The sequence below is a fragment of the Phycomyces blakesleeanus genome (genome assembly GCF_001638985.1).
Source record: "Phycomyces blakesleeanus NRRL 1555(-) unplaced genomic scaffold PHYBLscaffold_14, whole genome shotgun sequence".
Taxonomy (NCBI): domain Eukaryota; kingdom Fungi; phylum Mucoromycota; class Mucoromycetes; order Mucorales; family Phycomycetaceae; genus Phycomyces; species Phycomyces blakesleeanus.
Genome location: NW_017265147.1, coordinates 120,082 through 147,903, shown reverse-complemented (window position 1 = coordinate 147,903; position 27,822 = coordinate 120,082). Strand labels below are relative to the sequence as shown.

Below are 27,822 nucleotides of genomic sequence, written 5' to 3'. Positions count from 1 at the left end.
AAGAGTATTTCGATTTTTTTTTAAAGAAGTGTGCTCTCTTTTTATATTGCGACATTTTTTCTCTACTTTAAGTTGCAATATTATATGAATGACGATCCCCAACAGGAATGAAGATCCTTGACAAAGATGGCGGGATGGAGGGAATGTTGAAAGAAGATTCAAGCCATCGTTAAAAAAGAATTTTTTTTTGTTGTGATTACGGCGCAGTGAAGGTCATATTAATATACTATCCTCTCTCAGAAACTGTAAGTGAACACTGAACGGTATTTCAACCTCCATATGGATAACAGTGTCCCTGTAAATGGGCCCTGCTATGGTTCTTTTACTATCGGGTACACAAAGGCTGTCTGCACCACCGATCAGTAGTACTAGGTCACGAAAAAACTTTTGTTTGTAGGAAGTCATAGGCTCTAATTTACCAATGAGCCTATACACAGTCTACAAGAAGACATAAAAAGCAAACCACCTTATACTCTATATTTTATAATGGTACAGCCAAGATATCGGTGGACAAGCTGGTTTGTGCGTCTATATGTGAAGAAAGACTGGGATGTATACACTGCACATATACACCTTGGAGACAGGTATTTAACCCCCAAAAAAAAAAGAAAAAATGCCCTTATTAATTTAAATTTTCCCATTTTTTTTTCTTTTTTACTTCTTTACATCAATTTACTATCATAATTTTAATTAATAAATCTGAAACAAAGACTTCAAGTATGCTATTTAATGGAACACATAAAAAGTATCCTATGTATTTTTCTTTTCTCTTAAAGGGCAATATAAAATATCATGACATATATTACACAGCCGTCCATTTCAAGAGTGTCTGCCAAAGTCATTGCCTTTTTTTGGAAAAAAGATTGTGGCTTTATTTGTACTCCACTCTTTGCTTCCAGCGTATGCTTGTAATGTCAGAATATAGAACGGCTTTCTTCATATAAACGTTTATACAAGCTGATATTCTGTTATGTAGAGCATATATAGATATATAGCTATTCTATAATGTCTCTTATGCTAAATAATATTCTCTTTTCTTTAAAAAAAAATATCTCTAACTTTTGAACACTCCAAATTGATGCCTTTTGGAGTGTCTGGTTTATGTATTCAACTAAAAAAAAATTGTACTTTTAGAAACAACTCGTATTTTTGCTATTGGGCATTTAAAGAGCTTATTGAAGTGGTGCAAGCTTCCCGAATTTCAGGGTTCTATGCTTTTTGAGAGTGAAAAAATCGGATATTTTGATCAACATTCGAGTAATTGTAATATAATAAACCTCGAAGAGGTGGATCACAATGTGTCTCACCAGGTTACTTAAAGCCAAAAAAAAACATTGCTTATTTGATTCGATTTTTAATTTTCTATAATTGAAAAGCTATGATTACCATTGGTGTGCATTTGCATATGCTTGTAGAAATCTTAAAAAATATCATTTCCAGTACACTCATATTTAATCGACCATAGAAAAGGTTCATTTATACAAAGGCTCCGTGCTTCAAACTAAAATAGTCTCAAGCGAACCAAAGCTAGACTATGAGCCTCAAAGTAATAAGTGGAATCAAACTATACAGTACTGTAGCGCATTATACTGTATTACAAAACAAAAGTTATAAATCAAAGCCTTTAATCCAACAGAGTATTATTTCTAGGTTATTCGTGCATCCAGTTGAGTTTGGTATACAAGCGCAAAATATCAAAAGCACTAGATCCTATAAATCGATAATTAGTAATCGATAGCGTCTTGCTCCCAACCAAACAAAACCTATACGTTCAGTAGCAGTAGATTGTCTCTTTGCTTTCATATTGTGCCGTCAGTCAGTCTGAGCAATAACAGAAAAAAATAGTAAATAAGCAGAGCCTTTAAAAGGTGATTTATATATATGTAATAGCCATTTTACTAGCTTGATCTATCTGTGACCAGGCTAGCACAATTGCAAGCACCACTACTTTTTCATGGTGTATAATGTAACTTATATAAATAATTATAATTATCGATAGAATGGTGTATATTTGAACACATATAAATGTAAAGTGTTTCAGGCAGTTGGGTTATGCTGTATTAATTTCTCGGTTGGATTATGATTGGTTTATAAAGTAGTACAAACCAAGGTCGATTGACAAACACTAGGCTAGACCCTGTTCTTCTTTTTACTTTTATTTTACTCTAAGAACGATGCTTTAACTTGAGGTACCAACGACTTTCAATAGTCAGGCTGTCAATCCCTTCATACTGAAGCACTGAAAGTACTTTTATTTCAAGAAAGTATTCCTACACTTTGTGTTTATTAACTCAAGACACTGGTGAAAAAGCTAGAAGAAAAATGGAAGTCTCACACGAAAGAAAAGAAAAGATATAAGCAGCAATTTTTTTCGGGGGTGCTTCTTAAACTAATAAAGTCACAGCATGTGAAACAAACAAACAAGAAAACAAACAAATAAATATACACAAGACTTTAATTAAAGCTTTATAATCAACACAACTTTACACTTCTTTATTGTAGTTTAACGTCTAGCCGATTAATACTTTGTATATCAGTAGTACAGCTAAAATGAACACAGAGGCATATATAATGTCTCGACAAGTGGCTGTTCAAAAGCATAAGCCTTGTTAACAGAATCACAACAGAAAGTAGAATAAAAAAGTGAATGGGGGTCCATAGCAACTGAATAATTTGACATGCATATAGTCCACCAATCGGAAGACATCATTTAAATGTTTTCATGCTAAAGTAAAGTCTGGACCACTATTGCTACTATGCTCCTCTAAGCCCCATGACACATGTGATGCTGCACGGACAGCACGGACCTTATGTGACATAAAAAGAACTAAAACAAAAAAAGAGGCAAAAGAAAAAAACAAAAAGTAAAACAAGTGCCTGCACAGCACGTCCTTCAGAATATAAGTGATACTTCTTTAAAACCCAAAACCCATATTTTAAGCATAGATATTAAATAAAGAAGTAAAATAGTAATAATATATACATGTTGTCAAGGCTAAAAGATAAAAGAAAACCGAAAAAGGAATAAGAAAAAAACCGAATTTTATAATATATTATCAAACTATCATAATAAAAATAATAAAAAAGAACAGCAACTCATGATTGAGACGTCATGAGTTTTATAAAAAAAAAACACCTATCCAAACAGAACGCGTCAAAACAACTCTCTTCCACATACTATTAATACTTTATACACTTCTTTACTGCTCTCTCACAAACTGCTTTAATCAACATAGACGTTAAAGACGAATCATAACCAATAAAAATCCATTTTGCTAGTCAAATCTCAGGCTTTTATCATATGTAAAACAGTCAGTAGCAAGATATAAGACAATACGTCAAAACCAGTACACAGCAAAAATGAAATACTGAGGTGCAACACTGGTTTGACCATCAATCCATACAAAGCCTATTCACACTCAGAAACAAGAGATAAACTGACAGGACTTACTATATTTTAAGGAGTATATGATATTCATCAAAGACACACATTGTGAAGATTATATTTGTCTAGTCTTTTGACAAACAAGGTCAACGATAAAAAATAAGATCTCCATCCAGGCCTACAGGTATATAAAGGCTCGTTGATTAATCATTCACTGTCTTTGATATTTCTGTAGGGACTTTTCAGGCAAAGTCAAGCAATCAAGAACAGGTCTCCATCCAGGGCCACAGGTACACCAAGACTCGAGGAGCATATGCTCATTGTCTTTTGTATGCTTCTAGTGCCTTCCGTCCAGGTCAAGCATCAGGGATCTGATCAGAGTCCATGGTTATCAGGTATATCAAAACTCTATGAGCAGTTACTCACTTGTTTTTGTATATTTGTAGTATCCATTCCATCCGGGTCAAGCTTCAAGGTTCAGGTCAAGGTCCACGGTTATCAAGTATATCAAAACTCTATGAGCAGTTACTCATTTGTTTTTGTATATTTGTAGTATTCATTCCATCCAGGTCAAGCTTCAAGGTTCAGGTCAAGGTCAACGGATTCAGGTCGAGGTCCACGATTTCAGGTATATCAAAACTCGATGAGCAGGTACTCACTTGTTTTTGTATATTTCTAGTATCTGTTCCATCCAGGTCAAGCTTCAAGGTTCACGTCAAGGTCCACAGTTTTCAGATCAAGGTCCACGGTTTCAGGTATATCAAAACTCGATGAGCAGTTACTCAATTGTTTTTGTATATTTCTAGTATCCATTCCATCCAGGTCAAGTTTCAAGGTTCAGGTCAAGGTCAACGGGTTCAGGTCGAGGTCGACGGTTTTCCGGTATATCAAAACTCAATGCGCAGTTACTCACTTGCTTTTTGTATATTTGTAGTATCCATTCCATCCAGGTCAAGGTTCAAGGTTCACGTCAAGGTCCACGGTTATCAGGTATATCAAAACTCTATGAGCAGTTACTCACTTGTTTTTGTATATTTCTAGTATCCATTCCATCCAGGTCAAGCTTCAAGGTTCAAGTCAAGGTCCACGGTTTCAGGTATATCAAAACTCGATGAGCAGTTACTCATTTGTTTTTGTATATTTGTAGTATCCATTCCATCTAGGTCAAGCTTCAAGGTCCAGGTCAAGGTCCACGGTTTTCAGGTATATCAAAACTCGATGAGCAGTTACTCACTTGTTTTTGTACATTTGTAGTATCCAATCCATCCAGGAAAAGCATCAATGTTCCGATCTCCCAGCTATGGTCATAGGTATAACAAAACCATATGCGCATTTACTCACTAGCTTTTATCTATTACTAGTGTCAGCCATCCAGGTCAAGTGTCAAGGACCCGATTTCCCGACAATGGTTATAGGTATAACAAAACGTTATGGGAATATACTCACTAGTTTTAATATATTTCTAGTGTTTAGCCATCCATGTCAAGCGTCCAGGTTCCGATCTCCCAACCATGTTTACAGGTATAACAAAACGTTATGCGCATTTACTCGTATGCTTTTATCTATTACTAGTGTTCAGCCATCTAGGTCAAGTGTCAAGGTTCCGATTGCCCGCCCATGGTTAAAGGTATAAAAAACATTATGGGCATATATTGACTAGTTTTTATATTTATTTGTGAACTCCAGCCATCCGTGTCAAGCGTCAAGGACCCGATCGCCCGTCCATGGTTATAAGTATAAAAACATTATGAGCGTATACTCATTAGTTTTTATATTTATTTAAGTCTCCAGCCATCCGTGTCAAGCATCAAGAACCCGATCCCTCGTCCATGGTTATAGGTATAAAAACATTATGGGTAAATACTTACTAGCTTTTATCTATTTCTAGTCTCCAGTCATCAATGTGAAGCGGCAAGGACCCGATCGACCGTCAATGGTTATAGGTAAAAAAAACCATTAGGGACATATACACCCTAGCTTTTATCTATCTCTAGTCTCCAGCCATCCAGGACAAGCATCAAGGTTCCGATCTACCAGCTATGGTTATAGGTATAACAGAACGTTATGCGCATTTACTCACTAGCTTCTATCTAGTACTAGTGTTCAGCCATCCAGGTCAAGTGGCAAGGACCCGATCGCCCGGCCATGGGTATAGGTATAACAAAACGTTGTGGGAATATACTCACTAGTTTTAATATATTTATAATGTTTAGCCATCGATGTTAGGCGTCAAGGTTCCGATCTTCCAGCCATGGTTCTAGGTATAACAAAACATTATGGAAATATACTCACTGGTTTTAATATGTTTTTAGTGTTCAATCATCCAGGTCAATCAACAGGATTCTGATCTCCCGTCAATGGTTATAGGTATAACAAAACGTTATGGCAATATACTCACTATTTTAAATATATTTCTAGTGTTCCGCCAATCATGTCAAGCGTCCAGGTTCCCATCTCCCTGCCATGGTTATAGATGTAAAAAACATTAGGGACATATACTCACTAGCGTTAATATATGTCTAGTGTTCAGTCATCCAGGTCAAGCATCTAGGTTCTGATCGCCAATCCATGGTTAAAGGTATAAAACAACATTATGGGCGTATACTCACTAGTTTTAATCTAGTTCTAGTCTCCAGCCATCCAGATCAAGCATCAAGGTTCTACTCGCCAATCCATGGTTAAAGGTATAAAACAACATTATGGGCGTATACTCACTAGTTTTAATCTAGTTCTAGTCTCCAGCCATCCAGGTCAAGCATCAAGGTTCTACTCGCCCGTCCATGGTGGTAGGTATAACAAAATGTTATGGGCATATATTCACTAGCTTTAATATATTTCTAGTGTTCAGCCATCCAGGTCAAGCATCAAGGTTCCGATCGCCCGTCAAAGATTATAGGTATAAAAACATTATGGGCCTATACTCACTAGCTTTAATATTTTTCTAGTGTTCAGTTATCCAGGTCAAGCATCAAGGACCCTATCGCCCGCCCATGGTTATAAGTACAAAAAGCATTATGTGCATATACTCATTTTTTTAATCTAGTTCTAGTCTCCAGCCATCCAGGTCAAGCATCAAGATTCTGATCGCCCGTGCATGGTGATAGGTATAACAAAATGGTATGGGCATATATTCACTAGATTTAATATATTTCTAGTTTTCAGCTATCCAGGTCAAGCATCATGGTTCCGATCGCCCGTCAATGGTTATAGGTATAAAAAAACATTATGGGCCTATACTCACTAGTTTTTATATTTATTCCTGGTCTTCAGCCATCCGTGTCAAGCATCAAGGACCCGATCACCTGTCCATGGTTATAGGTATAACAAATCGTTATTGTCATTTACTCACTAGTTTTGATATTTATTTCTAGCCTCCAGTCATTCAGATCAAGCGTCAAGGACCTGATCACCCCTCCATGGTCATAAGTATAAAACAACATTATGGGCATATACTCACTAGCTGTAATATACTTCTTGTGTTCAGTCGTCCAGGTCAAGCATCAAGGTTCTGGTCTCCCCGCCATGGTTATAGGTATAAAAAAACTTTATGGGCATATACTCACTAGATTTAATATATCTCCAGTCTCCAGCTATCCAGGTCAAGCATCAAGATTCCGATCTCCCCGCCATGGTTATAGGTATAAAAAAACATTATGGGCATATACTCACTAGATTTAATATATCTCCAGTCTCCAGCTATCCGGATCAAGCATCAAGATTCCGATCTCCCCGCCATGGGTATAGGTATAAAAAGCATTATGGGCATATACTCATTATTTTAATCTAGTTCTAGTCTCCGGCCATCCAGGTCGAGCTTCAAGGTGCTGATTTCCCGTTATATGATTATAGGTATAACAAAAATCGATGAGCAATCACACTCGGCTTTATTTATTTCTAGTGTTGAATCCACCAAGATCATGCTTCACGGATCCGGATTCAGTCCGTGGCTATAGGTATACAAAAACTCGATGAACAATTACTCATTGGATTTTATATATTTCTAGTGTCTACTCATCCACGGCAATTATCAGGATCCGATTTTCATGAATTGTTATAGCTAACCAAGTTTCCTTTAAACCTTTACTTAAAACAAACTATACTCTTTATTTATACTTTCTTTTGATGGCAAAGAACGATGATCAAATATACATCCATTATGGAAGGTATACAAGTCGTTCTTGGCCATTACTAACCTAGAAGTATATATGACTATTGTTTTTACTCTCCAGGCCAAACAGCAAGGATCAAAACTCAAATTTGGGCTACAGGTAAACAAGTCTTCTTGAGCTTTTACTTACTGTCATTTATATATTTCTAGTGTTTTTTTTTCCTTAAAGTTCAAATATCAAAGATCTGATTTCAAATCAAGGTTACGGGTACACACTTTTCTCTCTGTCTTTACATGCTTTCTTTCGTATTGGCCTAGTGTGTTTACGATCCGGCTACACAATGAAAAATTTGTTTTCCTTCCAGTGCGACAGGTATATACATCTAGTTCGGCCTTTAGTTACTGTTGGCTTTATTTCTCTACTTGCTTCACAGTCCAAGCCAGCCATCATGGATCCTATATCCGTCCAGTGTTACAGGTATACACTTCTCTTTGGGATTTTACTTACTGTCGGTTTTAATTTTCTACTGTCCTTAAAGTCAAGGCCAACGACCAATCATCTGGTATCCGCCGAGAATTACAGATATAAAAATGTTATTGGGCCGTTACTTATAATTGTTTTTGTTTCTCTAGTGTCCTTGCAGTCAAGGGTAACGAGCAAGAACCCGGTCTCCATATTGGGATATAGTGTTACACATCTCTTTGATTTTTGACTTGCTGCAAACTGTATTTTTTCTCATGACTTTACAGTCAAATTCAACACTCAAGGATCCGGTTTCCATCAAGTTTTACAGGTATACAAATCTGACAAGTGCTTTTATTTAATGTGTCTTTTTTTTTTGTCAAGTGCCTTTACTGTCTATGCCAATGATTCCGAATCCGAGCCCTATCCAGAGTGACAGGTATACAAATATGTTTGCGTCTTTACTAACTTTTAGCTTTATATGTCTAGTGCCTATACGGTTTAGGCCGAAGAACTAGGACTTGATATTCATCCAGACTTGCAGATATATATTTTTCGTTGGGCCGTTGATTATTGGCTTTTTTTATCCGTCTATTGTTTTTACTGTCAAGGGCAACCATCAAGGATCCGATCTCCATCCAGTATGATAGGTATACACTTTTCTTTGGGTTTCTACTTATCGCTTGTTTTTTTTTGTCTAGTGTTTTCACCGCCCAGGTCGAAGAACAAGGATTTCTTCTTCATCCACGGTTACAGGTATACAATTCTCTTTTAGCCTTTGCATAACGCTTGTTTGATTTTTCTAATTTCATTAATGTCTATGCTAAATAATAAGCATCTACTCTCCATCTAAGGCCATAGGTTTAAAAAATATTTTTAAGTATTATTTTACTATTTATTAATTAATTAATTATTATTTTTTAATTTTACACAGCCAAGGCCAATCGATCCAGGTTTACTGTCCTCTAGGGTAACAAGTATATGTACATACCTGATCGTTTACTTACTGCTTGTTGTTTCGAGTAATTTTTATTTAGTCAAACTGAATTACCAAAGTTTTACTATCTACCTAGTGCCCGAGGTATACAGGTCTCATTTAGTACTCACGTATCACTTATTATTCTGTCTAGCTTTTTTATACTTTAAGCCAGCAATCGGGTTTTTAATCTCCATTAAGGATTAAAGGTATACATGACTATGTGAACCTTTACTTACTAGCTATTATATTTTCTAGTCTTTTTACAGGAAAGGCCCACAATTAATATGAGTTGTTTATCCGGGGGGGGACAGGTATACAAATCTGCCAAAAAATCTACTTACTATATATTTGCATAATGTTTTTACAGCCGAAGCCAACGATCAAAGCTTTGATATTCTTTTGGGCTCACAGGTATAAAAGTCTCTTTGACTTTTTAGGTACTATCCGTTGTTTTGTTCTAACCCTTTCTTCTCCGTAGCAAGCATTCAATGCTCAGCTCTACATCAAAGGTCGCAGGTATACAAGAATCTTTAAGCAATTTACTAAAAATTAGATTTTCCTAGCGTTTACATAGTCAAGGCGAAATGATCATGTTCTTTCTATCCATTCAAGGTTCTAGGTACACACGCACATTTTAGCATTTATTCTTCACTGGTTGAATCTTTTTAATCTTTGACAGTCCATGCCGAGAATCAAGGTTGCACTTCAAAAAATAGGGTTAAGGTATACATGCCTTTTTAAGCATTTACTTACTACTAGTTGCTTTATTCAGACTTTATACAGTCGAGACCAAAGATCAAGAGCCCGATTTCCGCATAGATTTACAGGGATACAAGTGGCTTTCTTTACCCATTAACATATTGATAGCTGTTTGAAGCAGTCTTTTTACAGTTCAATTCAACAGTCAAGGTTCAAATCCCCGTCAAAAATCACTGATATACTGCCACTTTTTAGTATTTACTTACTGCCAATTGTGTTTCTTTAGTCTACTCACAGAAAAGGCCAACAATCAAGATGCCACTCTCCTTCTTGGATGTTAGGTATACCAGTATCTTTGGGTATTTACCTATTACCAGCTTTAGTTCGGTAGTCTTTTCACAATTGAGGCCAACACCCAAGATTCCATAGTTCATGCAGGGTTACTGGTATATATACCTCTTTGAGCATTTGCTTGGTGTCTGCTATATTTGTCTAGTCTTTTCATAGTCAAGACTACTAATTGAGATTCCGCTGCTCATCTAGGGTAAAAGGTATATATGCTTTTTTTTTAATAGTTAATCATTGCTTGTTGAAATTGTCTAATAATTTTACAGTCAACGCTGATGATCAAGTTTCTGCTATTCGTCGAGGTAACAGGCGTACACCCTCCTTTGAATATCTTTCTGTCATCCATAATATTTATCTAGTCATACCATAGTCCACACCAAGGTTCAAGAGTTTAGTCTCCACCCAGGTTCACAGACATTCAAGTATAATTGCCCTTTTAGGACTGCCGGCTGCTATTGCCTATTGCTTTTAATATATAGGTCAAGGGATAAATTTCCTACTCTCAACCATGAGCCACAGGTATCACCGTTTATTTTGAACATTTATTTATTATCGATTACATTTGATTAGTATTTTAAATCCGAGTCCAACGATCAAGCTTCAGCTTTCCGGGAAGGGTTGAAGATATCCATGTATCTTTGATTTTTTTTAATATCGACTGAATTTCTCTGGCGTTTGCACATTCAAGTCCATTGATCAAGTCTTTGGTCATTATCAAGTTTCCACTCAACATTATTGGGTAAAGGTATATAAGATTCTTAGATTACTTTTTTACAGCCAATGACATTTATCAAGCGTTTTTAGAGTCCTGGTCAACGATCAAGATCCTGCTATTAATTCAACGTCTTAGATATATAAGTGTATTTAAATATTACTTTACTACTGATTCTATCTATTTAATCTTTTTTTTTTCTTTTTCTTTTTTACATTCTATGCTAGCCCTCACGGCTCTAGTCTCCATCAAGGCTTATAGACATACAAGGTTTTTTTTATTGGAATATGTTCTTACTATCAGTTTTAATTTTTCTAGTAATTTCACAGTTCATACCAACGATTAGGCGTCCGATTTCCATCCAGGGCTACAGGCATACGTCTTTATTACACCATTTACTTACAGCCTGTTTTATATGTCCAGAATCTTCACAGCTCATGTCAACAGTCACGGTTTTGACCTACATCTCCAACCATAGGTATATATATATTTCCGAGAATTTACTTACTCTTAGGTGTATTTTTCTAGTGTTTTCATAGTAAAGACCAACGATTAATATTCCGACATTTTCCTACAGTCATAGACATACAAGTCTCTTTGAGCCTTTAGTTACTTTAAGCTGTATATTCCCATACTTTTTACGGAAAAGACCAGCGATCAAGGTTTCACTCTCCATAAAAATCCTCAGGTATACAAAGCTCTTTAAATATTTTCTTACTATCAATTAGATTATTCTAGTGTTTACACAGTCAAAGCCAAACTATAAAGCCTCTGTTGCCCGTCCAAGTTCTCCAGTATATATATATATATATTGAGCATCTACTTACTGGTTGTTGTTTTTAGTTATCTTGACATAGTCAAAACCAACGATTAAGGTTTCACCATACATCCAGGGTATGAGATACACATGTCTCGTTTAGTATTTAGCTATCAACTATTATTTTGTCTAGCTTTTTTTTTATATATTTTAAGCCAACGATCAAGTTTTGAGTATTTATTCATGATCACAGGTATATATTTCTTTTTGAACATATACTTATTGTTGGCTTTCTTTTTTTAGTCTATTTACCACCAGGGCGAACGATCGATATTCCGCTGCCCATTTTGGGCTATATGTATACATGACTCTTTAAGCAGTTAATACCTGTCGCTTTTATTTGTCTAGTCTTTTAATCGCCAAGTCCAAAATTTATGGCTCTGCTCTACATCATGGGCCGTAGGTATACAAGTCTCTTTGTGAATCTATTCACTGATGGTTATAAATACTTATAATTTCACAGTTGGTGTCAAAGATCATTGTTTAACTCTTATTCATGTGTTACAGGTATACAAGTTTTTTTTTGGAACTTTTTTTATTAGTGTTTTTATTTCGATAGTTTATTCCACATTAATTTCAAGAATCAAGTTCTTTGCCTTCGTTAAATCATACATAGTAGTTTGTGTAATCTAAACTTCTAATTTACTTTTACATTTTCGCTTAATTTATGTAAACCGTTGTGGATGCTCTAAGAGCATCTTCAGCAGTCCACTTTATCTCCACTTTTAAGTTAAATTTAAATATATAGCTAAAGTTGGTGCTCCCACCAGTTCAATGAATTTCACTAAATAAAAAAGATAAACCCTTTTTCTATCTTCCTGTTAAATTTAATAAGATAAATTGATTGATGAAAACGCTCTCGAAATTTATTTAAAGAAAAGGATAAACTGAACTGCTGTGAAAAGGTTATTTTTTCTTTAGCTAAAGTGGCGGTGTCTGGCTCTAGATGAATTAAAGAAATTAAATCACTGCTGAAGACGTTCTAAGGTGTTCACGGAATTCTTTTTCGAAAAAAGATAATGTTCCTATTTTAGCAGCATGTTTTTATTACTATCAGCACAGCCTTTGAGAATTATTCTTATCTTACTATTATATTTTGTTTTCAGGACCTTGTTTGCTATACCAGCTGGTAATTTTCTGCTGAAAGTAATATATAGAATGCTATATTGTATCAAGAGCTTTGCTTAAAGCTGGGTATTACATTTTTTTTCTTAGTGGTAAAGCCACTATAACAAATATCCATTTAATATGCTTTCAAATAAGTTTATGCCTTTGAGGTATAGTCCTGAATATGACACCGACGTATTATTAATTACACAACACCTATATCTGGTACATCTCACCCTTCTAAAAAAGAATTCCTTTAGCACCTTTAATTTGTCTCAACTCAAGTAGAAACTCTGTAATGAAAGATACAGAAAAAGGTCAGAATATGCTACTTTAGGGAGTTCTCTAAACTTTACCAGGCAGTGCGAGACCGCCAGATCAGCCTATACAGTTTAAAACAACACTAGAAATTATGACAGAAAGAGATGATTTTATTGTAATTCATTTACTGTGTTAATATAACAGTCAGTTGCATTGTCAAGACAATTGCTTCGGTCTGGATCCTACACGGTATGTGTTACTCATGGCCTGACCTCTCCGAGCAATCTATTAGTCCAACATAGGCCATGTAACAAACCAACGAGAAGTAAGTATGCATTATTAGTAAGATTTATGCCTTTTTATCCTAATTTTCTGGTCTAATTGATTTATTATATTATATAGTATTACATAATTGTGTTGCTTTTGGCGAACCTTGTCGAAGAACAATTGCCGAGTCGCAATTTTTTTAATAATTTTGAATAAACCTTAATTGGTTTGTTTTCTCAGATAATAAGATCAAATTTAAATCAAGGGAAAATCCGTTAATATATTCCGTTTGTGGCGTAAATCGTCAAAGTTTATTGGTATTTATCGTACACACGTATAACTTACAATAGCTCTCTATAATATATCCTTGTTGGGGAATCGTCATGTGGTATTTATAGAAAATAGATCTTGTAGCCAGACACATGGGTCTGTATTTGGTTTTTGAATCATCGACAAGTTGTACAAAAATTTTAAGGGTTTTTGGAAGCGTTTTCGACAACACAACTTTAGGTATGATGTACAAAAGGTCAAGGGTATCTAAACTTGTATGATATTAATTAATTTATTTCTTTAAAAAAAGTCGTATCTTATTAAGAGTAGTTATGGTATTTCATAAATCTTATATAATACTGTATAGGTCAAGGAGGGAAGATGATTATGCAAACAAACCGGCATTTTTGATAATTAAGTTCTCACACGGCATACGTTTCATGCAATAGGAAGTAAGCATGCGTTGCTCAAAAAAATTGTATTTCATTGAGATACAAGTAGTGTACCAACTAAGTCCCGTGATTTTCCTTTGTTTTGCGTTGAACATAAAGTCGAGTGTTTCGACATACAGCTCTTTTTTTTTATCTTGGATTACTTTTACATAAAATGTCAAATCCAACAGTTGGAATCATTGGGAGCGGGCAAGTAATATATCAAAATCAATAGTATAAACACCTTCTTTTTTATTTATTTATTTGTCTTTAGTATCAGTGGAATATGTGCAGCTATTCAAGTGAAAGAAAAACTTGGTATAACTGCAAAGATATTCGAAGCAGCATCGGAAATGGGAGGAACATGGAGTCAGAACACGTATCCTGGTTGTGCGTGCGATATTGACAGTCATATATACTCATATAGTTTTGCATTGAACCCAAGTATGTAAAAAAAAATAGAATACATTTACCCAATGATCCTAAAATCTGAGAGCGGTGTAGTGTGGACTCAGAAGTATAGTGGAGGGAGCGAAATCAAGGAGTATGTTCAAGGTGTCGCCAAAAAGTTCGGGGTGTACGATGACATACAATACAATACCACGGTTATCAGTGCAACATGGTCAGAAGAACTTCGCCAATGGAAGCTGGACTGGATACAAAATAATCAACCTATTCAAACTTCGTACTATGACTACCTGTAAGTTTCCCATACTAATAATTACATTAATGTACTAGAGCTTTAAAGAAAAATACCTTGCTGAAATAGATTTTCTGCTCTTGGTTCGCTTCGCATACCGCGTATCCCAGAAATTTTCAAGTCTTTTCAAGGCACTATCGTTCACACCGGAGCTTGGGACTCATCTATTGACTTCACTGATAAAAAAGTGGCTGTTATTGGTTCTGGTTCAAGGTAAACAGAAAAAAAAACTATTGTTCGTCGATCTATACATGAATAACAGAGTGTACAGTGCAATCCAAGTCATACCTCATCTTGTCAAGTCTGTCGCCAGTCTAGAGAGCTATCAACGTTCAAGTGCATGGGTTCTTGATCGCAACCAATTTACCTTTCCTTCGTGGGTAAAAACCATGTTTCTCTATGTTCCTTTCATTTTGTACCTTTACCGTTTCTACTCATATTTAGGTGTAAGTTTATTGTACTGTGAGCCGAGAAAAAAAAAGGCTGATTAATTCTATTAGTGGGAGTACCTTTATTTTTTATTCGGTTATCCGGATTCAAAAGCTTCCAAGTTTATGACTCAATCTATCAAAAGTCGAATGATAAAACGTCTTGAAGCAAAAGGACGTGGTGATTTGGTACCTTTGTTGATCCCGTAAGCTACTTATATATATTAAAGAAAAATGGAAGGTATTCTAAGATCTATTCCAGAGATTATGTAGTAGGGTGTAAGCGAGTTGCACCTTCGGAGAATTACCTGGAGGCTTTGTGCGATGAGAAAGTATATATAAACCGGTCTCCTATTAGGGAGATTATTGGGAGAACGATAGTCACTGAGGATGGAAGGTCTTCTGAATTCGATGTTTTGTGTTTGGCTACTGGGTTCAACGTCTCTGGCTTTCTTGGAAATCTGCGTGGTAAGAGCAAAATAATTGTATTTTTTTCAGCAAAACGAGCAATGTGCCTATCTAATAAATTTACATATATATAGTTACTGGTCGGGATAATGTATGTCTGAATGACTTGTGGTCTACAGAATACTCCAAGACATACAAGTCTGTTGGAATACATGGTTTTCCAAACTTTTTCTTATTGGGTGGTCCAGCCTCACTTCTTGGAAACAATTCTGTTATCTTTATGTTTGAGCAGTATGTACACACGCATACTCTATGATATTTTTTGTGAGTCACTGATAAATTTATTCTTTGAATTAGACAGGTTAAACTGGCAGTAAGATCTATGGCCTACGCTCAGAAGAACAACTTTATTGCAATGGAACCAACAGTCGAGGCCCAAGATCAATTCTCTGACCAACTTAGACGTGACTTTAAGGGTACATCGTGGGAGTCTGGATGTAATAATTGGTACAAGAATGAAAGAGGAGAGGTAACTATTATTTGGATTTCTGTTTTTTTTGTTGAAAATTCAAGGTGACTTATAGTTAATAACATCGAAATAGATAAGTGCTTTATGGTCTGGACCATCTTGTGCTTTCTTCTGGAAGCTTCACAATACAAATTTTGACAAGGATTATATACACTATAGTCCCTAGTGTTGAACTGTTTTATATTGATAAGTTTTTGGATTCTTTTTGGCTGTTAATATAAACATCAAATATAGCTTTTTTTAAAAGTTTTTTTGTACATTTATTTGACAATTTAAAGATAATTCAATGATTCCCGAAAAAAAACTCTTATAATTTCATTTTATAACCAAAAACACAAGTATGTCTGTTACGTTTACCACAGAGCATGTATACTTTAATAAAATGAAATGATGTTTCATTAAAATCATAACTTCTTATTTTACTGTTGTTTGTAAGATGACTTGAAGTTTCCTATAAAAAACTCTCGAAATTTCCTTGCGTATTATAGTCTCTTGGTGCTGACCTAAAACATGTTTTGTTTTATAATTAAAAATGAAGATTAGAAAAGAATTACATGCTTGGTGTTTGGCAAAAATATTTTCTTTGTGCCTCAGTCAAATTAAAAAACTTTATTATATTTATATTAATCAAAAGGTTGAAATTATCAATATATAATCATATATTTTATTTATTTGCTTAATGAAAGAAAGATGAAACAGACCATGTATAATAAGGTCAAGTATTTAAATCTAACAAATGTTTTGTTTCCTTAATTAAATTTGGTGACACTACATGTTAGGATTTTTGCGTGTATTCAACGAATAATTAAGATACTCTTCCTCTTACTCTTACTCTTACTCTTACTCTTACTCTTTCAATGTTCTCCTATCTTCATCCAAGCCATATAATCATAAAATTACACATGATTAAAGATCAAGAAAATGTCACTGTTTTTCTTTTCTTTTCTATACTTCTCTTTTATTAGTATTGGTTTATCTTAGTTTGAGTAATTAAAGTCATAGCGACTCAATAGGTGAGCAATGGCAGAGAGCTGTGCTCCATAGCGTGCCGAGTTGTCATAAAGTTCAAATAGAGGAACGGCAAGAAGCTTCATATTTTTGGGGACTGACAGGACCTCTATTGTATTATGTTGTTTATTTGATTGTCATCAATTACATTCTCAAACTCTTCAAACTAATTCCATTTTTTTCTTGGCTTTAAAGAAATGTAAAGAAAAAGGAGGGTAACTTACTATTAGGTGGCATGTGAACAAAGTATAGCATCTTCTTTTCTTTAGGGCTGGTAATATGAGCAGGTACATAAGGATACTATGAAAAGATAAGAAGTTTGAGTTTTTTTTCCTAAATAATAATAATCAAATGAAAATGAAAATAATAGCGCGAAAAAAACAAAAAAAAACATTTACCATGTAAGATTCAAAGTTGGGTCTCCACCAAGTGCTCAGGCACTCTCCAATAACCCAATCTTGTTCAGCAACATTATCATTAGGATCGGTTGAACCAATCCGATGATTCAGTACCTCTTTAAGCCCATCTTGTTCATCCTGACCAGGCTTAAGATAATGGCCTGGTCTGTGTGATAGGATATAAGCATACACTATTGAATCGTCGAAAAAAATATTTCTTACAATTTAAAGAATGCGTTGGCGATCTGTAGCATCAGTACATGTGGATGGTTGTGTTGATGAACTACCAAGACGGCTTCCACAGTACGTCTCATCCCCTGAGTCTCAAAGTCGTGTTCTAATCGCTTTAGACGTGTAGCTACAGAAGGATCTTCTTCGGGCTGTGCATCTTTGGCACCAAACGTATAGTTCTCTAATTTAATGTGTTAATACACATGTATATACATACATACAAAAGAGGGAAGGAAGAAGAAGATAAAAAGAAGATAGAAAAAGACATCCTCTTTATGAATGGCAAACTATCTTATCTTCTTCTTTAAGAATGTGCGGATGGGTTTAGTTTACCAAGTGGATATCTTTCTTAAGCAGCAATAAAAAATAGGAAAGAAAGAAAAGATAGAAAAAGAAAGTAATAATATACAGAGCTTATAAGCCATGAAGATCGTTGTCGTGCCTTGCCCATTCACATATCCTTACAGTGTTGCTTCTGGCATGGTATTAACAAGAAAGACAACTGAATTCCTCTTTCCCCCCTCACCCACTTTCTTCCCTCTTCTCCTTTTTCGTCCTTCTATCTTTTCCATGAAATCCGCCTGGTAACTGGATTGTTGTAACGTCACCCACTTTTTATCGGGACCCCAAAGAAATCTTATATATAGTAGATATATTCCACACGTCCAAGGGACGTGATTCTTGACGCGATTTGATTTTTTTTCAGCTCCTTGTTTTCACTTTGTGACACGCTGAATCTTACTACAAAAGACAACACAATCATGATGGGGCTTCAGAAACGACGATTGTCGAATACTTCTTTGTCAAAAAGCAAAATTATAAAGCTCGAAACGAATGAAACTGTCCCTAAAGAACTTTCCCGAGATGAAAGACAGGAACGAGTTTTTGCAAATATGCGATTGAGACGAATTGTAAAAGAGAATCATGGCACAGACATCCACCAGATCTCCTTTTTCTTCAACAATAAGAATTTCGCTGGACCGGTTGGAATTGATCACAACAAGACATTTGACAAAAGAGGAGCAGTTCAGCGTGATCAGACAGATACCAGTAATATTTTGGCAACAGTCGGAGGCTGTCAGCTGAATGTGTACGACAATGAACACTGCGGTGATCATCTTGACATCATGTCCAATTTTGATCTCACTGCAGGAAACACAGAGGAATCTACAGTCAAACAAAACTTGTTGACATTCTGTTGGCTGTACAGAGAAGGTGATGCTTGGCTGGCGACAGGGGGATCTGATAGAAAGATACACATTATCAGTTTAGCCAATTCTGAAGAAATATGTATTCTTGAAGGACACACAAGTAAGTGAGATAATTAATTTGTGTATGTGTGTATGTGAATATGTGGATTCGCATATTTTAAAATAAAATAAAGTAAAAATAGAGAAATTTATTTTTAATTAATAGAGACCATTGTCGATATCCAGGCTCATCCCAAAAACGACAAACATATTCTTTCAACCTCTAAAGACGGAACAATGCGATTATGGGATGTTGATACTAAGAAATGCCTGGTTTTATTTGAGGCAGAGTCTACTATAGCAGTAAGTTAAATTAAGGCATTGTAGAAGTAGCGCCAACAGTAGCAAGTAGTGGCATTAATAATGACTGTGGGACTGCTTTAACAAAGACAATATTTAGTGCTTTCATCCCTCAGGAACAAAGTTTGTCTCTGGTGGCTCTAGAGGTGAATTAAGGGAGTGGCAGATCCCAAATCATACGGTATTCGATGGAATGGACGACTATATCACAGTAGAAAAGAGGCATTCGCGTGTATTAAAAAAAGTCCATGGAGAAAGTTATATTGGTAAGATTACAATAAAAAAGAAACAAAGAAACAAAAAAGTACTAATATATTATTTCTAGATTGCATTCGATATGCCAACGGAAACTTGCTGTCGAAATCTATTAATGGCCGTATTGAATACTGGGATCCCGAATCAGATAAGGTGAGATGATTATTCTTTATGTGTGTGTATGTTCCAAGAAAGGCTTGCTAACAATTAACTTTATAAAAAAAGATGATGCGCTCTTTCCGTGTACGCACAGGAGAAAACTTTTCTAGATTTGATGTGAGGTAAAGAAGTGTACTATATTTTTTACAGAAGAAAAGATACAATTGTTTCTCGTACGAAATAGATGTATAGATCTTGTAAACTAAACTATATGTTTTTTCATGAATTTGCTTATATTCTATTATGTTATGTTAGCTTGGATGAAAGGTTCATTGGTGTAGGTACTAGTCAAGGCAGTGTGTTTATTTATAATATCGATACCGGTAAAATGGTTGCTGAGCTTGCTCACAGACGATCAACAAAATCTGTTCGATGCTGTGCCTTTTCCCTTGATTGTCGGTAGGTCTTTATATATATATATACATCGAATTACACTGTTATCTCTTCCTCTTTTATTATAATTTTGCTTATAAAATTTTCTTTTAGTCAAATGGTATGTGCTGGTGAAGATGGATTTATCTGGAGATACGATTTCATTGAAGATGCCACACTTGAGGAATGGGCAAACTGGAAGAAATCAGAATAGATATATATATATATATATACATTTACACATACAGATACAGATACATATACATATACATACACATACATACATACAACGCAAAAAAAAAACAATGCAAAACATTAATAAAATGAAATAGAAAAACAGGATACATATTTCTTCAATTTGCAGGAATCCTTAACTTCATTTTATTTTATTTTATTTTATTGAATTTTATTTTACTGTGAATTTTCCGTGACGGCTTCCTTTATTCAAAAAGTCGCTTTATCGAATAGTGAGGTTGTCAACATCTACCATGAACATTGATCATCAACGACAAAAATATGAACAATGGAAGCATCGTAATGAGCAGGAGCTCACTCACATCAAATCATTAGGCAAGATTATCTGATGCAAGATGTTTTTATTTATTATTGCTGTTTTTCATTCTTGAATAATAAACTATTACTGACCCAACCAATTTAACTTTGCTCGGAAAAGGACAGAATCCGACATTGCACAGGTTCAAAAGACCATTAAAGACAAACAACAGAGGATAAATGTATTAAGACAGCACAAAAAGTCAGCACTCGAGACAACAAAGCGTCAAAATGCCTATCAAATCATATTGGACACCAAAATACAAAAAACCCTTGCGCCGTCTGATATCACTCTTCAAGATCCTCTAGAAAACATTGGCCGTTTTAAAAATTTACTGCGATTGCTTGTGAATATCTTAATAGAAAATCAGAGTTCCAAAGGATCACAGCAAATTAAAGAAATTCTCAAAACAATCCAAAAAGATATGGATCAATTACGCTTACAGCCCTCAATTGACTATATGAAGTGCCTGAATCGTTTGGTGGATCAATGGAATAACGAACTGCCAAAATTTGATCGGTTAGAATCCACAAGTAATATTCCCGGTGAAGCTCAAGAGGAGTGGGAAAAAAACCTGCAGAAATTTAGGTCTAGTCATGTAGAGGCTGATTTACGACTTCAGTTGTTGTACAATCAGTATCCTTTGTGGGAAGAAAAAGAAGAAAATCTCACAAAGAGACTAGAGGAACGGGTACGAGATCTTTATCATGCCCCAGAAATCCGTACAGCTGTCATGTAAGAATTTTGATGTGTATAGATATATATTTATGTATATGTGCCAAGAAAGACTATATTAAATTTTATGTATAAATTTTAGTGAAAGTATATATGCCAAAGCAGAGAGTCATCAGGCGTTGGCAGAACAGAAATCAATGGAAGATAGTGTAAAATCTTTCCACAGACAAGCACTGGAATTTGAAAAGAATTACGGAGATTTGGCAGAATTGAAGAGAAAAACTGAACAAATTGTTGACTCAATTGTAAGTTACTTGTGTATATATTATATATATATATAGAGAGAATTCTTATTGTGATTATGTATATATATATATATATATTAGACTTTCCAAAAAGAAAGAGTAAGACAATTGATGGCAACCAATCTTGTCTATCGAGATCATATACTTCAACAACACAAACATGTAAGATTAAATACAACAAAAGACTCTTTTCAAAGTCATTGATCAGCCGTGACATTTTTCTTCTTCCTTTCTTTCAAGATGGAGGAGTATCTTCACAAAGTTCGGATACCAACCATACATACTATCCAAAAAATGGAGAAAATGTTACGTGGAAAGGTAGAAAAGGAAGCTGCTTTGCTTTGTAAAATGTCCTTGTTCGCCAGGTAACTTATTAACTCTATTTATTTAATATAAAAAATAAAGGCTTTTAGTATTAATTCCATGTATGTATGTGTAGTCATGATGAAGAGAAAACATTAAACTCATTAAAAAATACAGTTAATCCTTTGTACACAATGGTTAGTATATCATTCGAACAAGCAGTATCTTCCGTACACAGACTTACAAATATATTTATATGTGTCTATTTTTATTAACTATAGTCATCTTTCCAACTTCTCGCTACACTGGCCAATATGTCCCTTCAATGTAGGGTTATCTTAATACTCCAGAAAATTTAACCAAGCACACTACTATAGATTTAATTATTATTTTTTATGTATTGTTGAATAGCTAAAATACTTGAAAGTAATCCGATTCAATCCACGGTTAATGAAACTACAGAATTATCCAGTCAATTAAGAACAAGAGGTAAATATATAAATATATCAATTGCAAAGGAGAAAAAGTAAAGAAACTCGTCCCAATAACTTGTAATTGATTCTAGCTCAAAAATGGCGTCAGAGCTTGATAGACAATAAAATCTTGCTACCTGAGACCATAGTAAATGAAACCCAAGAGCCTATTGATACAATGTTGTATGCTGCTGAAACATTTAGAGGTAAAAGAAAGAATGGAAATTAATGTCTGTAGGAGAAATACATTATTACTATTATTTCAAGTGAAAGTCAAATTCAATTATTCTAACATGTTTATTTTGGTTATTCAAATATAGTACACATACAAGAGCAGGAAGATGCATTTGTACTACATGAAAAGAACAGTCTAAACTATAAGAAAAATATGCTGGATAGTACAGCTAATACATTAAATTCTATTCGACATGTTATTGATGAAAGGTAAAGTCAAACTAAGAGCGCTAACCATTTGAACAGATTGTTTTTTTTTATAAAAAAAAACTCTTTCCCCCTTAACTGTCTATTTTAATTTTTAATTTTTAATTTTAATTTTTGAATTTTTAGGCAATGGTTATTAGATGGCCAATGGGAAGATTGTAAGCTAAAATGTAAGACTTTTAAGGAATGGACATCAGACATTGAAAATATACCATAAAAAGCGATTTTTCTTTTTCTTTTTATGTATTTCCCTTTTATATCTATACACCTACACGCACACTCGCTCGCTCGCTTGCTCACAAAATGTAAACACATATACGCGTGTGTGCGTGTTTGTACATACACATATACATACATACAAACAAACAGACACACATACATATATACATTCATTCATACATAAATGTCTGATAGATTAATGCCACACAGAAATACAAGGAAATACTAAAGAGCAACATCATTGGTGAAATGTGTCATGCGATGAAAAAAAAATGGGAAACAAAATAGAGGAATAGAAAGAGAGAGAGAGAGAGAGAGAGAGAGCATACGAGAACATTGAAAGAGAAGAAGAAAATAAAAGAAGGAATATACGAATGAATTGGTTTGATTTATGCGCCAAGGGTTTCATAGCTCCAAATACGCGCTCTGTTATCACCCGAACCAGTTGCAAATACAGGCTGGCCACTGGGACTAATGGCCACAGAGATGACTAAATAATAAGAAATTTATCGTATCAATTTATTTATTTATTGTCTTGACCTTTAATGTCTTTCTAATATAAAAGAAAACATAAGCTTACCAGAGTTCTTGTGGCCTTGAAGCATAAACTGTGTTTGACCGGTACGTGGATCCCAGAACTGTACACCTCTGTCTTTTGATCCTGAAACTACCCAACTACCATCTGGTGTACATGCAACCGAAAGAACAAAGTCCTTTTGTGTGTATGTTTGTATGTATATAAAAATAAAAATAAAATTGGTTTATTTTAATTTTAATTTTAATTTTTTTTTTTACAATTATCACCAAAGATCAGATTAGTACACACACAAATAAGCATAGACCAAAAAAATATATAGAAAAAATAAAAATAAATAGGCATTTTGATTGCAAGAATGCCAATAATAATAATAATTTATATAAGTAAGTATAATTTACCTTGTGTCCAACAAATGTGGTCTTGCAAGGACCCTTTGAACGATCTCTGTCGACTCCATAGCCACGACCTTCATTCGTTCCCAATTGCCAAATCTTTAAAGTCTTATCGAGACTGCCGCTGACAAGAGAATTTCCATCAGGCATGAATGCAACCGAATAAACACTATCTTTGTGACCCTCCAATCTCTCCAGGTGCGTTCCTGTCTGAGTATCCCAGATACGGACCATCTTGTCCAGACTTCCGGCTGCCAAGAGACGACCGTCGGGAGATATTGCCACACTAGTCACACCTGGATCTTTTTGGTCAAGATCTTTTATACGAAGCACATGAAGGCACTTTCCGTCTGCCATGCTCCATATCCGTGCTGTGCAATCCCCGGATCCAGAAGCAATAATACGACCGTCCATGCTAAAGTCGAGCGAGTAGATATCTTGTTCGTGGCCCTTCAAGACATTACAGATCTTTCGCTTCACAACATCCCAAATCTAATAAATGAAAATTAAATTAAATTAAATTATTATAAATACTACTATTATATAGTAAGAAAGGTAGAGAAAGAGAAGACATGATATACATTTCCAAAGTAATTCTCTTATTTGTGCTATTCATTTCAGACTTACTCTGATTTGCTTATCTTCGGCACCTGTGGCAAGATAAACGCCATCGGGGCTGAAGCACACGGAACGGATGTAGAGATCTCCATATTTAGACACTGATTCGTCCTGTAGCACACTGATCCGCTCGATTTATGTATATCCATCTATCAGTAAACCCATTTCCTTTTTCTTTTTCTTTTTCTTTCTTTGGTCTGTGCCACATTACGCATTGACCTGTACCACTCACCAAATCTTCTGACCAGTCGAGACATCGTAGATAAAAGTTTGACGATTACAACCGGCAGCCAGATAGCGACCATCTGCACTAAACTTGACACAGCATACAACACTACCATGGTCCAAAGTGTGTACGAGGTCAACCTTGAGTTGGCGAGGTACTTTTGGATTAAACCTGTGTATTATTTTGTGTCATTGTTGTATGTAAGAAAATAAAAAAAATAAGAATAAATCATAAAATTATTATATAGACTATATTATCTCTTCAAAAAGAAACCAACACTCATATACTCTCACAGCGAAGAAGAAAAAGAAAACGCCAAATCACGATATAATCATTCTTTAAATCTATCTATTTCTGTATTAATATAAAATATAAATAGATACTTACAGCGCAAACCAGTCTTTTCCTTCGACTTTCATGCTTGCAGGTACATTATTTGGGTCAGCATCTGCAAACCCCCCGGGAATAGCAGCCTCGATGGGTTTCCCTCCAGAAGCGCGAATGATGGCCTGGGAGGGAGGAGCATGAGCTGAAGGATGCGAAGGGGGAGGGGCAGAAGCTGCCGAAGGAGGTTGAGGTGGTGGGCCACCAGGAACAATACCAGACTTGCGTTTAACGGTCATACCAGGCACATCCATAGGTTGTGACATTGGTTGCGCAGTAGGTGCTCCAGACTCAGGCATGCGAGGATACCCATAGCCTCCTACATATATACACATGTGAGATAGAGATAAAGATATAAAACGTGAGATATGTATACGTTTGTAATATATACGTAACTTCCGTTTACACCAACATCTACCACATCTACAAAACTTGTATTTACTTCCCACCCAAAAGCCAAGCCAAGCCGAGCCAAATAGAATAAAGTAAAATAGAATAGAATAGAATAAAACAAAATGCCTAAATATTACCTTGAATTGGGTTTAACGGTGGCTGCCCAGAAAGCGGTTGCTGCTGCTGTGGTGTGAGGGGCTGTGGTTGAGGCTGCGGTGGTGCAGTATTGGGGGCCGAAGAAGGGGGGCCATAAGGACCTGTTTGTTGTTCATTATTTAAAGAATGAATGAAAGAATTAAAGAAAGAAAGAAAGAAGGAAAGAAAGGAAAGAAAGAAAAGAAAAGAAAGAAAGAAATAACGAATATATTTTTTAAATAAATATTTGTTTATCGTTATTCGACTTGGCTAAAGGCCATGTAGCCATATGTGTAAGCACACACACCCACACACGCATACACATACGCATACGCATACGCATACGCATACGCATACGCACACGTACACGTACACGTACACGTACACGCACACGCACACGCACATGTATTTACAGTAAATAAAACACCACACGCACACATACGCACATACGCATGCACATATACATGTGGGTGTATGTATAGATATTTATTTTATTTAACTCTACACTCTTACCTTGCCCAGGAGGAGGAGGAGGAGGCTGGTTAGTGGGATAACCTGAAGTGAGATGAGGTGGTCCCGGAGGTGGCTGGGTTGGAGGATAACCTGAGTGAGGAACATCAGACATCTGAGGAGGAGCAACAAGACCTGGCCCTTGATGACTATTGTGGGCGTTCATGATCCCTCCAAAGTAATTTGAGCCAGGTCCAATGTTGGGTGGCGGAGGATGAGAAGAATGAATTCCAGCTGGCATGGGAGGATTTGCAGGTGCGACAGAGTATCCAGCACGCGTCTGGGCCTGTTCCAGTTGCTGACGAAGCCTGGCAATTTCATCTTCGTATCTATGTAAACCCCAAAAAAAACACAAACAAACAAACAAACAAAACAAAACAAACAAGAAAGAAAAGAAAGAATTAATGAATGAATAGAAAGAAGAAGAAGAATGGTGAGTATATATTGTTATGGTTATTTGCAATTTTGTATTGTTGTTGTTGTTTTTTTTTACAGAAAGTACAAGAGCAAGAGCAAGAACGAGAGAGAGAGAGAGAAAATAAAGAACAAAGAAGTATTTAGAAATATATATATATATATATATGTAGATAGAAGGAAATTTATTTGTAGATGTCAACTGAAAAAAAAGAAAGAGACTTACTGCTTCTTAAGAGTATGTTGGGATCGCTCTAATTCAAGAAGACTTTGCTGGAAATTGTTCATTTCCTGGATTTGAGTGTTCACTGCACAACAGAAGAGGTGTCATGGATCAGTTCATCTGATAACCACGTCACCCTCGATTACTTTTGAGCTCAAACTCATTCCGTTGACTCTTGAACAGGTAGGCGTCTTGAGAGAGTTGGTCGTAGTCGGCTCTGATTGTCTCCAGCATCTCGATAATTCTGCTTTGTGGTGCTGACACCATTGAACGATGATTGTAAACGGACATTGTAAACAGAGATTGACGTTCGATGGTAAATTATATAGTGTATGAATGTGTGTGCGTGTGTATAAAGAAAGAAGAGAAGAAAGAGGGGGGATTGAAAAGAAAGTTTGATTGAAATATATAAAAGAAAATAAAGTAAAAGAAAATCTTTCTTCTTATTCTTCTTCTTCTTCTTCTTCTTTTGTTGTTGTTGTTATTTTTTGAATGACTAGATGACTAGATTCACAGAAACACAAACACAAATACGCAAAAACAAAGGAAGTTGTGTATTAAGTGTATATGTGTGTGCTTGCGCTTGTGTCTGTGTGTATTTTGGATATGTTGGACAGGTAAAGCCAGACAATATAATAATTAAGAAAATAAATCAAAGGTGTGTTGCTAGCTGGTACGCTATTATTGTTATTGTTGGTGTTATTATTGCTATTATTATTGCTATTATTTTCTTGGTTTGTAGAGTGAGGGTGTTGTACGATGATGAGACTGGGTTGATCTACAGATGGATTCCAATTGGCAGATTGAAATGAAGAAGATGCTCAGCCGTGGATGAAGAACACAAAAGTAGAAAAGGAAAAGGGGAAAAAAATCATCCAAGAGGCACAACCACGGTGTGTACGTGACGTCGGGATTCAACAACTCCGCCGTTTCAGCAATCATGACAAAACGTGCCCCTGGAGTGGGTACACAAGCAATGTACTCTTTTTTTTTTTTTTGGTTTGGGAAGCGGCGTTTAAATGTTTTTTGGCTTAACCTCTTTTTGGCTTTTTATATAAAAGTAAAATCATCAAAATATAGTGCATATCACGCACACACACACACTGATATATTTTTATATACTTTTTTTTTGTTT

General features: G+C 35.4%; 9 protein-coding genes across 9 annotated transcripts; 7 read left to right on the top strand and 2 right to left on the bottom strand.

The window, feature by feature from the left end:
- Positions 1-2,773: 2,773 nt before the first annotated feature.
- Positions 2,774-7,442, top strand: PHYBLDRAFT_146862 (hypothetical protein; the record flags this gene model as incomplete). The annotated part of the gene is made up of 34 exons (XM_018431738.1): positions 2,774-2,812; positions 3,621-3,780; positions 3,832-3,879; positions 3,939-4,013; positions 4,065-4,140; positions 4,192-4,267; positions 4,336-4,375; positions 4,427-4,481; positions 4,549-4,588; positions 4,640-4,688; positions 4,747-4,800; positions 4,859-4,906; positions 5,072-5,112; positions 5,170-5,217; positions 5,274-5,321; positions 5,380-5,434; positions 5,493-5,540; positions 5,599-5,639; positions 5,698-5,745; positions 5,804-5,860; positions 5,909-5,956; positions 6,015-6,062; positions 6,121-6,171; positions 6,227-6,281; positions 6,338-6,378; positions 6,435-6,482; positions 6,541-6,595; positions 6,656-6,696; positions 6,757-6,811; positions 6,870-6,910; positions 6,969-7,016; positions 7,075-7,129; positions 7,235-7,324; positions 7,390-7,442. 34 exons carry the CDS (start codon positions 2,774-2,776, stop codon positions 7,440-7,442), a joined length of 1,875 nt encoding a protein of 624 aa, XP_018289923.1.
- Positions 7,443-9,226: 1,784 nt separating this feature from the next.
- On the top strand, positions 9,227-9,488 carry PHYBLDRAFT_159203 (hypothetical protein; the record flags this gene model as incomplete). Its single annotated transcript, XM_018433941.1, has 2 exons — positions 9,227-9,346; positions 9,414-9,488. Coding segments are annotated over 2 exons (195 nt in total), but the record flags the coding sequence as incomplete, so codon positions are not given.
- A 1,190-nt stretch (positions 9,489-10,678) lies between these two features.
- On the top strand, positions 10,679-11,989 carry PHYBLDRAFT_159202 (hypothetical protein). The gene is made up of 5 exons (XM_018433940.1): positions 10,679-10,727; positions 10,922-11,172; positions 11,272-11,382; positions 11,538-11,588; positions 11,755-11,989. Exons 2-4 carry the CDS (start codon positions 10,982-10,984, stop codon positions 11,566-11,568), a joined length of 333 nt encoding a protein of 110 aa, XP_018289921.1. The 5' UTR covers positions 10,679-10,727; positions 10,922-10,981; the 3' UTR covers positions 11,569-11,588; positions 11,755-11,989.
- A 2,021-nt stretch (positions 11,990-14,010) lies between these two features.
- Positions 14,011-16,328, top strand: PHYBLDRAFT_34793 (hypothetical protein). The gene is made up of 10 exons (XM_018440039.1): positions 14,011-14,057; positions 14,122-14,291; positions 14,352-14,547; positions 14,617-14,760; positions 14,819-14,993; positions 15,048-15,181; positions 15,238-15,443; positions 15,518-15,674; positions 15,741-15,912; positions 15,986-16,328. Exons 1-10 carry the CDS (start codon positions 14,023-14,025, stop codon positions 16,076-16,078), a joined length of 1,482 nt encoding a protein of 493 aa, XP_018289920.1. The 5' UTR covers positions 14,011-14,022; the 3' UTR covers positions 16,079-16,328.
- Positions 16,329-16,857: 529 nt separating this feature from the next.
- On the bottom strand, positions 16,858-18,031 carry PHYBLDRAFT_181897 (hypothetical protein; the record flags this gene model as incomplete). The annotated part of the gene is made up of 6 exons (XM_018438537.1): positions 16,858-17,029; positions 17,145-17,220; positions 17,319-17,484; positions 17,541-17,730; positions 17,883-17,893; positions 18,015-18,031. The coding sequence occupies 6 exons, from the start codon at positions 18,029-18,031 to the stop codon at positions 16,890-16,892; spliced, it is 600 nt and encodes a 199-aa protein (XP_018289919.1). The 3' UTR covers positions 16,858-16,889.
- A 279-nt stretch (positions 18,032-18,310) lies between these two features.
- PHYBLDRAFT_80559 (hypothetical protein) lies at positions 18,311-20,099 on the top strand (the record flags this gene model as incomplete). The annotated part of the gene is given in 8 exon segments (XM_018443594.1): positions 18,311-18,478; positions 18,491-18,860; positions 18,966-19,102; positions 19,200-19,365; positions 19,425-19,507; positions 19,580-19,635; positions 19,769-19,912; positions 20,000-20,099. The coding sequence occupies 8 exon segments, from the start codon at positions 18,311-18,313 to the stop codon at positions 20,097-20,099; spliced, it is 1,224 nt and encodes a 407-aa protein (XP_018289918.1).
- A 274-nt stretch (positions 20,100-20,373) lies between these two features.
- Positions 20,374-22,852, top strand: PHYBLDRAFT_169795 (hypothetical protein; the record flags this gene model as incomplete). Its single annotated transcript, XM_018436165.1, has 11 exons — positions 20,374-20,419; positions 20,564-21,173; positions 21,256-21,418; positions 21,500-21,580; positions 21,659-21,783; positions 21,858-21,918; positions 22,003-22,048; positions 22,133-22,210; positions 22,287-22,400; positions 22,515-22,638; positions 22,762-22,852. 11 exons carry the CDS (start codon positions 20,374-20,376, stop codon positions 22,850-22,852), a joined length of 1,539 nt encoding a protein of 512 aa, XP_018289917.1.
- Positions 22,853-23,243: 391 nt separating this feature from the next.
- On the bottom strand, positions 23,244-26,978 carry PHYBLDRAFT_26909 (hypothetical protein; the record flags this gene model as incomplete). Its single annotated transcript, XM_018439903.1, has 9 exons — positions 23,244-23,344; positions 23,435-23,567; positions 23,791-24,276; positions 24,412-24,523; positions 24,635-24,799; positions 25,016-25,233; positions 26,046-26,379; positions 26,691-26,772; positions 26,834-26,978. The coding sequence occupies 9 exons, from the start codon at positions 26,976-26,978 to the stop codon at positions 23,244-23,246; spliced, it is 1,776 nt and encodes a 591-aa protein (XP_018290276.1).
- Positions 26,979-26,983: 5 nt separating this feature from the next.
- Positions 26,984-27,512, top strand: PHYBLDRAFT_159198 (hypothetical protein; the record flags this gene model as incomplete). The annotated part of the gene is made up of 1 exon (XM_018433939.1): positions 26,984-27,512. A coding segment is annotated over exon 1 (307 nt), but the record flags the coding sequence as incomplete, so codon positions are not given.
- Between the last annotated feature and the right edge of the window lie 310 nt (positions 27,513-27,822).

Bases quoted from the DNA above. Each gene is read 5' to 3' on its own strand.
- PHYBLDRAFT_34793 (XM_018440039.1), top strand. From the start codon at position 14,023: ATGTCAAATCCAACAGTTGGAATCATTGGGAGCGG. The intron at 14,292-14,351 runs GTATGTAAAAAA...AGAGCGGTGTAG, and splicing joins TAGTTTTGCATTGAACCCAA to TGTGGACTCAGAAGTATAGT. The intron at 14,761-14,818 runs GTAAACAGAAAA...CAGAGTGTACAG, and splicing joins GTTATTGGTTCTGGTTCAAG to TGCAATCCAAGTCATACCTC.
- PHYBLDRAFT_159202 (XM_018433940.1), top strand. From the start codon at position 10,982: ATGTTCTTACTATCAGTTTTAATTTTTCTAGTAATTTCACAGTTCATA. The intron at 11,173-11,271 runs GTATATATATAT...ATTTTCCTACAG, and splicing joins ACCTACATCTCCAACCATAG to TCATAGACATACAAGTCTCT. The intron at 11,383-11,537 runs GTATACAAAGCT...TGTTGTTTTTAG, and splicing joins CTCTCCATAAAAATCCTCAG to TTATCTTGACATAGTCAAAA.